General features: G+C 41.9%; 1 protein-coding gene across 1 annotated transcript; it reads left to right on the forward strand.

Annotated features, from left to right (window-relative positions):
- Nucleotides 1-438: 438 nt before the first annotated feature.
- LOC124168736 lies at nucleotides 439-6,132 on the forward strand. Its single transcript, XM_046547036.1, has 3 exons — nucleotides 439-538; nucleotides 4,909-5,976; nucleotides 6,053-6,132. Exons 1-3 carry the CDS (start codon nucleotides 439-441, stop codon nucleotides 6,130-6,132), a joined length of 1,248 nt encoding a protein of 415 aa, XP_046402992.1.
- The last annotated feature ends 6,095 nt before the right edge of the window (nucleotides 6,133-12,227 follow it).

Here is a 12,227-nt window from a genome sequence, read left to right on the forward strand (position 1 = left end):
ATGAGTCTGTGTCGTCAATTCTTTCGCTAAGCCGCTAGAGCGATTTCACTGTCGTCGCTAGCGATACTCGCACTTGGCAAATGCTTACGTTCACTATATGCTCGCCAGTCAGCACGAAAATAACTTTTTCGTCGCCAGAGACACGATGCCAAGCGAAGCGTTTCTGGCGAAATAGTTTGCGAAAGAAAATGATAATACGAGTGCATACAGCGTTCGCCAATCTTATCAAAAAATTGCATTGGCTATACCCAGAAAGAACCAGTATCAGGCTCCAGTTTTCTTAAGAGTTCAGGAATGAGTAAATCCCTATCCGTGGTGGAAGGGAGAGGGCAGTGTCTCCTCTAAATATGGTGGTGAGCCTTTCTCTTCTCGCATTTTGCCACATTGTGAATTCGGTCCGTCGAGTAGCTCCGCTTTATGAATGATATAGAGGCAAACATGAAAGAGGCTCGCGGAAACAAAGCAAATGAAGGGGGTGGCCCCAGGGTGGGGGACAATTGGTCAATATACATAATTGGCTGCAGTCGAGAGAGGGGAGGTGAGCGGAGGTGTTAGCTTCTTCGTCAAATTGCGGGGCCGTCGGGGACATCTGAAACTCCTATGCATACGATAGCATAAATGGTCTCTTCCACTTCCTCCAACGAATTGATGCTGTCCTCAAATATTAGAAACTAGCAGCCATATTCATAGATTTCCGCTAAAACACGCTAGTGGGACGATTATCTTAGACGGGTACTAACAAGGGGAGACCACGAAACTTGCTCCGCCTTTTTCAATGCCCTATCTTTTATGCCCTTCGGAATAGCGAGCACAACCCTGAACAAGTAGTGGTTCCGTTGAATGGGCCTTAGTTTGGCTGTAATTAATTAATTTTCATGCGGTACTTTTCACAAGCCGCGTATAGTTCCATGATATCGCACCAGTCAGCAGACGGGTCAGGTGGGGTAGTGGTAGCGTTTAAAGCAGGGTTCGGGGCTTCGTGATGGCTGTATATTTTGTTGTCTTCATTGTGAACTAGTAGTGGTTCTGTTTAGGCTTTTTGAATTCCCTCCAGGTGGCGATGGAGGGGGAGGGAGAGGTCTAGTGCGCATGCGCTGGGCCGACCAGGAGTATCGTCTCGCCCGGCATTCTCTCACTCTTACGCCGAACCGTACCTTGTAAAGTTGGCCTGCATTCTTATCCACTATTAAAGAAGTTCAGCTGAATATACAAATTTCACTTTATTTCAACATAGAGTTTGGTCCTTTGGGCCGGATCTATTCCGGTGTTTACTACGATTCCAGCGTTTAATACGTGCAGTATTGTGAAATTTTTCTACTTTTTTCGGCAATTAATGGAATTTTATTTTAAGGTGGAAATTTCTAGAAGCCACGTGGTTCGGTCATCTTTCTTCAATAGTGATGGGTTTTCTACGACTCCATCTGCCAGGGTGTGTGCTTCCCTAGGACTTTGAAAAAGTTTCTGCTCTACACGGCCTGCCTCAACTTCATCTGGTTCTTGCTGAGATTGACTAGACCTCAGAAACTTTTATTCCTTCGATCGTCTTATTTCGTGTTCAATCATTCCCTTTGAAATATTTCGAAGGATCTAGAAAGCCTCGTGCAAACTCAAATGAGTAAAAGTGAACTTATTTCTCATTTTTGGTCAAATACGGTGAAATTGGGCAAGGACAGACTAACCGATAACTTACTCGAGAAACGTAAGGACTTGCTTGATTCGTTTTGGAATGCATTTCTTTCGGGCCACTACGTAGTTTTGGAGCAAGCCGAAGCCGCTAAGACAGAGTACGTGAAAAATTATCACTTCTCGCGGGTGGAGGAGCTTTATATCGACGCTTTATCTAACATATCTGATTACGTGTCTCAATTAAAACGATCGAATTCATGTGAAAATGAAGTATCACGTAGCGCCTCAGTTAATTCTAATCTTCCGAAAATAGAATAACCTGTTTTTTTCTGGCGAATTGTTAGAATGGGAAAGTTTCAAAGAGCAATTCCAAAAGCTAGTGGACGAGGCGCCAGCCTTATCAAATGTGCACAACCTTTTGTATCTTAAAACTCACCTACGTGGGCCTGCCGCTGAAGTAATACAGAATTTGCCTATCTCTGGGGCGAATTACCAAGGGGCGTGGAATGACTTAGAGAAGCGGTATGGTAGCGCTAGAGTTCTTTCAAATTTCCATATGAAGAGTTTGTTTGAACTTCCAAATATGCAAAAGGCGACTTCCTTTGAACTGAAGCGAGTCCTAGATCAATTTCGCCAAACTATTAGGGTATTTGAAAGCCTTCAAAAGCCAGTTCAAGCATGGGACGAATGGTTCGTATTCCTTTTAGTCAGTAAACTCGATTCTTCTACACGGTTCCAGTGGGAATTATCTCACTCAGAAATGAGTGCGGTGCCGTCCTTTTTGAGTTTGTCTGATTTCCTTGAAAACCGAATTCGTACCTTGGACGCTTCAAGAGAAGTAGCTTCTTCCGATTCGGCTTCAAATTCAGAGTCAAAAAGGGGTCGAAATAACTCAGTGAAATCCCCGAATCAGGCGAGTAAAATGTTGAATGCAGTGTCGTTAAAGTCTTCGAGAAGAAATAATGCCGCTTGTCCGCTCTGTTCAAGGGGTCATTTTTTGAGCTATTGCTTAGGTTTTAAGGCTCTTAAACCTGAGGAACGAAGAGAAGAAGTCATCAAGCTTTCTCTTTGCCTAAATTGCCTTTCTCGTAATCACGAAGCGAGTCGGTGTCGATCATCAGGTCGGTGTCTAGCGTGTGGCAGCAAGCACCATACGCTACTGCATGAAGCATTTCCGAGACTCGCGGATAATCCTCAATCGTCTGATGCCATACCATCAAAGTCGCCCACGATTTCCCCTTCAACTTCCCCCGGCGCAGTATTATATCGCGCAAGCTCTACAAGTCGAGTGGTTCTCTTAGCGACTTTTTATGCCCAGGTTGAATCACTTACGGGAAAATGTATCACAGTGAGAGGACTCATAGACACTGGGTCTGATACGTCTTTTGTTGCGGAATGGTTGGCGCAAACTCTGGGACTTCGGGGATCTAAGGTCAGCGTTCCGATCATGGGTATACAAGGTCATGAAGTGGGCACTGCTTTGAGCATGGTAAACGTGACAGTTACATCTTCCTTCGACAGAAACTTTAAACTAGATCTTCAAGCCTTGGTGCTTAAAAGGCTAACCGCTCTTACGCCCTCCCACTATGCAAAATTGCACCCATGGTCTCATCTGGAGGGGTTGACCTTTGCGGATCCAACTCATGCTATTCCTTCATCAGTTGACCTCATCTTGGGCGCCGATGTCTGCGGGGAAATACTTTTAAGTGAAGTTCGCGAAGGGCCTGTAGGAAGTCCTACTGCTCGTTTAACTCCTTTTGGATGGGTGTTAGTGGGACCTGTTTCGCGTGCGAAGGATATGCAATTTCAAAATTACTGTGCTACCGCAATGCATGTGCAAGCATATGAAAGGGTGATGGATGAGATTCAGAAATGTTGGTCCCTTGAGGAAGTTTCCACGGTAACACCGCCGTCAGAAGAGGATTCTTATTGTGAAAATCATTTTAAAACGACTCACCGCAGAGACTCTTATGGGAGATATGTAGTACGTTTGCCATTCAGACCAAACACTTCGCTGAAATTGTATCCTTCTCGGGAGTCAGCTATGAAATTATTTTTGAGAAACGAGAATCGACTCAGAAGTCAACCTGTTTTGAGGGAGAAGTATGTCGCATTTATGACGGAATACTTAAATCTAGGTCACATGGAACTTACTAGTGCGAGCGATCAATTATATTACTTGCCACACCATGCTGTTTCGAAAGAAAATGACGAAACGCGTAAAGTTCGAATTGTATTTAATGCATCTTTTAAGAGTGCCTCTGGTAATTCTTTGAATGATTTATTGTTAAGTGGACCTCGTCAGCAACCGGATTTGTGGTTGATTCTAACGCGTTGGCGTTTTTTTCGAGTGGCTTTTACTTCGGACATAGTGAAAATGTTCCGCCAAATTCGATTGCATGAGGACGACTCAGACTTTCAACGTGTTATTTGGCGTAAGGATCCTTCCGGAATAATCTCAGATCATAAGCTGACTACGGTTACTTACGGTACGGCTCCAGCCCCCTTCCTAGCTATCAGAATACTCCGGCAATTGGTACTTGACGAAGGTCATTCATTCCCTTTGGGAGCTAAAGCAGTGGCACGGCATTCTTACGTGGATGACATTCTTTGTGGTGCAGCTAATGTAATTGATGCTATGGACGTTAAGAGACAGTTAATTGAATTGCTAGCGAGGGGAGGATTTCCATTGAGTAAGTGGGCATCTAACGAACCCAGTCTTTGTTCGGATGATGAAAATCCGACGAAAGTATTTTCTGACTCAGAAGTGGTTGCTACCTTGGGAGTAAGATGGTCACCAGTGTTAGATACATTTAGTGCGAGGGTTGCTCATCTGACCGGCTGAGAGGCAGTAGTGACTAAGAGAACTGTGCTTTCGGAGATAGCCCGATTATTTGATCCATTAGGTTGGATGGCGCCTGTACTAATTGTGGCCAAAATTATATTGAAAGACTTGTGGCTGTCCAAGGTAGGATGGGATGAAGTTCTACCTTTGGAACTTACTGAACGTTGGCAGAGTTTTAGGTCTTCACTATCCAAGTTAGAGCAAATCAGTATCCCTAGATGGATAGGTACTAAAGAGGCGAATGTGTCTTTCATTTCTCTCCATGGTTTCTGCGATGCCTCTGAGAGGGCATACGCAGCAGCAGTGCATTTGGGTATTGCTGGGGAGGGGGAGGATGGCTATGTTAGCCTGTTGGCCGCTAAAACGAAAATCGTTACGTTACGTTACGTTAAAAACGTTAAAGCTTGTTAGTGTGCCTCGCCTTGAATTATGTGCAGCTGTACTTTTAACTCGCCTCCTGGTGAAAATAGTGGAGGGCCTTCAGTTCGTGTCTGTGCCATTATTCTGCTGGACAGATTCAGCAGTTTCTTTGGCCTGGTTCCGTGGCCACCCCTCAAGGTGGAAGACCTTCGTGGCTCATCGCGTCGCGGAGATCCAGACGTCGCTTCCGGGGGCCCAGTGGAGCTACGTCAACACTAAGCTCAACCCAGCTGATGCCGCAACCCGTGGGATCAGCCCTGACGAACTGATGGACTCCTCTCTCTGGTGGATTGGACCACCATGGCTTGCCGGCCGGGAAGAGGGGTGGAGCTGTGGGAAACCCGAATCATCAGGTGCTGAGGATTCGGAGATGCGGATGGCCGTAAACCACTCTGCAACTTCCCTTCATAACTCAGGTGATGTATTCCAAAGATTTTCATCATACCTGCGCCTGCTAAACGTCATGTCTCCGTGCCTAAGATGGTTACACAATGTCAGGGATAAAAGCCACAAACGCTCGGGGTTTGTCTCCCCCGAGGAGCGTGCCCAAGCTCTGACTGCGGTAATCAGGAGCACGCAGTCCACAGCATTCCGAGACGAACTTGCAGCCCTGACGTCTGGGAAATTCCTGAAAAGGTCCTCACCCCTGCTACCCCTTCGACCGTTTTGCGATGCGGATGGACTACTTCGCGTGGGTGGTCGGCTAAGAAATGCAGTGCTGGACTATGACGAGAAACATCCCATCATCATTCCAAAGGATCACCATTTCACCGTGCTGCTGGTGCGCCACGCACACGCAGTCACCCTTCATGGCGGTCTGCAAGCTACAGCAGCGTACCTAGCGCAACGGTACTGGATCATCCGCAGCCGCGTGGTGGTGAAGCGAGAAATCAGGACCTGTGTGACCTGCGCCCGGTTTCGTGGAGAGACTCTGGTGCAACGCATGGGTGATCTTCCAGAAGAAAGGGTTAAACCCCAAAGACCATTCTTATCTACTGGACTGGACTATGCTGGTCCATTCCTCCTGAGGGCTAATAAGGGTCGGGGGCACAAAGCATATAAAGGATATATTTGCCTTTTTATCTGTATGGTAATGAAGGCCGTTCACCTTGAATGTGTATCTGATCTTATCACTAACACTTTTCTCCTTGCTTTTCGCAGATTTGTTTCGCGAGGAGGTGCTTGTTATTTCCTCTACAGCGACAACGCCTCAACCTTCCGAGGAGCTGCGCAAGAATTGAAGACAATGTTCCAGCAATCCTCATCCTTCTATAAAGAAGTCGGCTGTCAGCTGAGCAACACGGGGACGCGGTGGACCTTTATCCCACCGTACGTGCCGCACTTCGGAGGCTTATGGGAGGCAGCGATAAAATCTACTAAATTTCATTTAAAATTAAAAAAAAAACTTCAAAGGATTTCATTCTGCGCCCTGTCAATAAGATATGTAAATTGCCTAACAAAATATTTATTGTTAAATTACTTGTTTCGGTGGTAAGCCATATTCATTTTTGTATGTTTTCTTTCATTCTGTAAGTTGGCTGCCCCGATCTTTTTGTCACGGCGCGGCGGGCGGCTATAAATGTTAAGGTAATTATTTATATATAGGTAGGAGTAATAAAAATAACACAAACTTATGAATAAAGCCAGAATTTCAATCATGGAATCATGTCCGTTAAAGATTTATTTATTTCAGTTTACCAAAAACAAATCATTAAAAGCTTCGCACAGGTACAATAATTTTGGAATTTGTTTCAAAAATAAATATTCTCACACCATTTGTCGAAAGTTAATGAGTATTTTAGAGATCAGGTTAAAATTGAAGCATCACCATATCAAAATATCATCTCAACCCCTCTTTAAGCCTGATGGGGCAGTTTTTCTCGGTAACTGCTATTTTAATGCACGCATCGGGAAGACTGTTCTTCAGTTTAGTGCAGATTTAATATTCCATAACCCTGTTCAATCTGTTTCAATAACTCACAACTTTGAAAGTATTATAATATTCCATTTAAAAGTAGCTTATACGTATTCTGTATTCAATAAGAACATTTTAATTTTTTTATTTTAGTTTATATCTAAATGGACTGGTTCTTTTACAAAAGTACAGATTAATTCATAACTTAATACTTAATAATAATAATACCTCAAGGAACTGGAATATTATTCCTTCTCTTTTTTTGCCATCATTCGAACCGACAAATGGACCGGTTACATCTCGCTCGGAAGCAAGACGGAAGTGCCTACCGAACGCAGGAGGGGGAGTGGAATAATACTTTTGAATCTCGCCCACAAAATCACAATGTTGAGTCTACGGAAAGAGAGAAAAAACAAAAATATCAGAATTCGGCCGGTGAAATAAAAAATATTTGGAAGTTGAAAGACGTCAGCATACACCCACTGATAATCTCTGCGGAGGGAGTCTTGTCTAAAAGATTCATAAAAGAAGTCGAAGACCTGGGAATAAAAAAAACAACTGATTAACCTCGGGCAAAAAGCTGTTTTACTACAGACCTGCCAGATCGTGAGAAGATTCCTGGGTCGGGCATGATCGGACAGTGTAGGATAGGGTGAATTCTCTTCCTTAGCATCCGAGCCTAATCCTAAATTGACCTTAGGATAGGTGAATATTTCCAGCTGGTTCTAATCAGCTGAGAAAGTGCAAAACTCAAAAAACTCAAAAAACTCAAATAATAATAATAATAATAAAAAGACTTAATAACGGTCATGTGAAAAGTAAGTGTAAAAGAAATTTACAAATGCTAAAATAACACTGAATGATTCATAGCATTAAGAAACAAATGTTTCGATATCATGAAGCTTTATAAAATTGGATGCCCTGACGACTGTCGAGTTCAGCCCAAGTAATACGGCCAAATATAATGTGCACTTGTTGACCAGCCGAATCCAACAACTAAAAAAATTTGGTTCATTATTTCCTTCTGCATTCATGTGATTAAATTTCACCCACACATACCCTGAGAAGCGTCCACGTTTTTCTTTTGCAGAAATCCGGAAAATAAATACGTTAGGTTAATGCAGATAAGTATCAAGTATTCCAATAGTGGTACGGAATTTAACCAGTTAATATTTTCAGCTTATACCCCCATTTTTATTTCAAGCGTGGAATTATATCACAGAAATTACGGTGCTCCTATAATTGAATGAATGATAATTAATTTTAGCTTGGGTTTAGCATACCTTCATAGTGTGACCTAGCAAATTTTCATGCTTAAATCAACAATCAAGATTTCATGAGCTAAATAAAACCACGCATTACTATTATTAGACGAGTAACATTCAATATCTTTTGTTAAAATATGTCGATAAAAGAACTGAGTTGGTTATAATACATTATTTTTGTGAATTCCAAAGGCCTTAATTACTAAATTATTTTTATGGAGTAATTACCGAATGGTGCTGAACTATGAATTACTAAACAGTGAAATCGATCTAGTCTATCTTGTCATCTCAGACAACTCCTCGAAAGCCATGAAAGCACATGTGCATTGTTGCTAAAAAAAAACTGTTTGAGTAGCTATTTCATTTGATATATAATTTATAACTGTAAGTATAATGTAATAAATATTATAAAGCGTTAAAATCCCGATATTCATTTATAAAAACCCGGTATATGTACATATCAAGGAATAAAAATATCAGAGACTTTCATTTATGAATATATTATTTAATCTAATATAAATTTAGATGTAACTCTTGTGCTTATTTTTGGGCTGCAATATATCGTATCAAAAATAGTTATATTCTTTTATACTTGTGTCCAAAGTGGAACACACATGTTTTAATATTTGTGAAAAAAATCACACTCCTCGATCTTTCGTCGTCACTATTTTATATATTTCGACATGCATATATTACCCTCTCAAACATTGGCACCAAAGGTTTGACGTGTATAGAAAAGTTAAATGGACTAGGGAAGGTTTTGGAGGTCGAAAGTGGGAGTTTTCCGCGGGCGGAAGTGGGAATGGAACGGGGAAGACATGAAGTCACGTTCTACAAGCACTTCTATTTGTCATCAGGGAATGTAATCTCCCGTCCACGCCCAACCCCCTCTCTCTTTCCCCGTCTCTTCCTTTGTCCTTTCCCCTGCATCCCCCCCACTAGAGGGGTGGTCGACGTGTGGGAGGGAAGAGGGACTTGGGTGTACATCCCTTTCCACGAAGTAATTTAGCGCAGCATCTCAGCATACCTTGCCTGGTGAACAGCAGAGCCTAAAGAGAGTGTTGCCAAATATTGAAAGTGTTATTAAAGTGAGGAGGGAGGAGAGATGATAAAAATGAGAGAGGGTGGTTTTTGAGGAGGAGTGGGCTTGGAGGGCAAAAGGTACAACGGTGGAGGGAGAGAAGAAATTAAAGGACGGAGGGTTGCCGCGGCGTGATTTACAAAAAAATGGAAAAAAAACATACATAAAAACAAAGGAAAGGACCGGTTGGTTGCCAGGATTAATAAAAAATGGTGAATATAAGCTACGACCGCTATCTATTATGATATCTTCCAGTGGCTTTCTGAATATTAGACTAACAGAAAATAATAATAAATTTGGTCAAGAATCTTTACTTTTCTTGTTTTCAAGGAGGGACAAGACACCTGTGAATCTGATTACGTTAGGCTGCACATTTGCAGCTTTTTTTCTGTACCAACTTTAGCCGTAATAGATGAAAACAGTAAAGTTACTTAGTATAACAGCAACAGCGATAGGCTATTATTATTGTTAAAATAAAGAATATTAAGAAAATACCAACTATTCTTGGCCACTTTGGCACATTAGTTATAGATGCAAGATGGTTTTTATATGGCCTTTCCCTTTCGTAGGCACTTTTTCTCAGAAATCTGATTAAATAGTTTCATTTTAATTGACAAAATAATTTCAATTAATTAATTTCAAAATTAGTCGCGGAGGTATTTCCCCCAAAAATATATAAGCATGAGTTTTGAAAATCTATTATAAAATGAATGATAACGCACTTTAATTAATTCCTCGAATATCTTACAATAGCTGGATTAATGTTTCGCCTAATTTATCGTTTATTTCAGGGTAATAAAAAAGTATTTTAATTTAGTTTTGTTCGCTGCTTAGCGTCTTTTAGTTCATTATCACATAGTTAACTCACGTATAGCCGGCGTTAAGTATCGTTAATTTTATATATTTCTCTGTTAAAGGGTATTTCTTGTTCTTCATCAACGATAATATGTTTCGTTAAGAAAATAAATGATTGCCCGAAGATAGTCTCAAATCTCTATCGCAATAATGTTGCGCTATTTCCATGTTGTTGATTAAGCATCAATTATAAATATTGGGAAACAATTCATGAACCTCTTCCGAGTGACTGTTCAAAATATATAAAACTCTTATCGGTGTAACTGCAACAGTGGTCCTCGAACTTTTGGCATTTGAAGGCTTGTGCCATGGAATATCTTAAATTTGACCATCACCATTGTTTCGAGAGAATTGATAAAAATTCAAGCTGCCTCTTTTGACAGTCGTGATGAAAAAATTAGTACTTAGTACTTAAATTACCGCAGTAGCTAATTTTCATAGCTATCTTGTAATTGAGAGGTAATAATTGTGCATTCAAAGAATCGAAGAGGGGCGCTCAATCTGGGGAGGGGGGAACCGGCGCGGAGGGGTGATTCGCAAAATAATCCATGTAAGTATAAGACACGTTCTCCGGCGTTACTTTGTGGACCTGCTTCATCATAAATTAAAAATACTTTGTTCTATTCCGCTCTTTATTTTAAATGGCACGACCCGGGTTTCTGCATATCATACTATCATCAGGTCATGCAACTTTTGATGGCATGATGGGCAGAAACCCGGGTCGTACCATTTAAAATAAAGTGTGGAATAGAACAAAGTATTTTTATATTATGAATCCATGTAAACCTACCTCAACCGGTTGAATTTAACAGCCTGTTGCTCTCTACCACAGCTTTCCCATAGATTTAGAATTTCTTTCAATAAATAAAACATTAACACTTAGTAGTTACTGGGTTCGAGCTTGGAAATCTTGGATAGCCCCTGGCGAAGGCTTACGCATCCCTGAGACTTCCAAGGGAAACATCCATTTACCGAATCTGCGTCCTGTAGTGCCTCTAGAAAAGCTTCTCGAGAGAACCTTTTTATTAATATTTTGAAAAGACGCCTTGCTTCTATCATAATGAGAGAGTATGCATCTGAGGCACTGATGTAAGGGGGGAGGAATGTGGAGAATGAACGATAAAGGGAAGGAAAAATAATAATGTACGGGCACGGCCCACGCACCAGTTGTCCACTTATCCCAAGACTGCCTGCTTTTATTGCGTAATCTTTTTTTATAATTAAATCGTCTAAAATGGCTCAAAACATTAACATATTATCTGGACTGCAAAATGTCCACTCGATCCTTAATTTATCCGATCGAATCTCGATCCGAAAGGATTTTTAAATCAGCATGGCCACGAAACCATCCATTAACTGACGGCTTAAATGCGGAGAGGGAACGCGGAGGTAAGAATAGAAATCACCCTCCGCCCACCTGAAAATGTCGATATCCCTGACAATGGTAATCACAAACGTTGCTTCCCAACCTGTCGTCTTGTCGCCATGAAGTGTCTCAAAAATAGCTCTTATTTGACTATGCATTGATTTTAACCATGAATATGATATACTTTAGAATAGAACCCTTCCCGATTTTTCTTGGGTGTCGCCTTTCCTCCGGCTCATTTGCCGCACCCTTTCCTCACCCAGCCACGCGCTCTAAGAAGGGGTATTTGGAGGGTGCACGAAGGGTTGAAAGAGGAGAGGCGCTGAAGGAAAGCAGCGTGCGTGGGAGGAAGGAGATGAGGCAAGGACAAAGTTTATTCAGAGTCCGCCGGAGAGGAGAAATGCGAGACCCACGATCCCAGGGGGTGGGTGGGGTTGCGGTGAAGGAGCCAAAGAGGAAGAGAACCAAGGGGTGTGGGCGGTCCATTAGCGGCAGCGTCCCCTCTCAGTGACCAAAGGATTCCTGAGAAAAGTATGCCAAATTCCCCCAATTGTAGTCACCTTCCCCCTGACTGAAACCAGCACATACGTCCAAGAGAGCCTTTTCCTCTGTGTCTCTCGGCTAGCCTATCCTACCACCTTTCATCCCTGTCTCTTACTGGAAAGCAAAATCGTGATCCCAGATCCAAATTACTTCTGAACCCTTTAAAATGAGTGACAGATACGTCAGCCCCTTTTGAAGTAATACTAGTTTCGGAAGTTATAGGCACAAATGTTTTCATCCCTTGTTGATCACTCACTATATAAACAGTAGTTTTTAGTGGAATTCCACAACTCCTGCTTTTTGAAAATAAT

This window comes from Ischnura elegans, chromosome 1 (assembly GCF_921293095.1).
Source record: "Ischnura elegans chromosome 1, ioIscEleg1.1, whole genome shotgun sequence".
NCBI classification, from domain to species: Eukaryota; Metazoa; Arthropoda; class Insecta; order Odonata; family Coenagrionidae; genus Ischnura; species Ischnura elegans.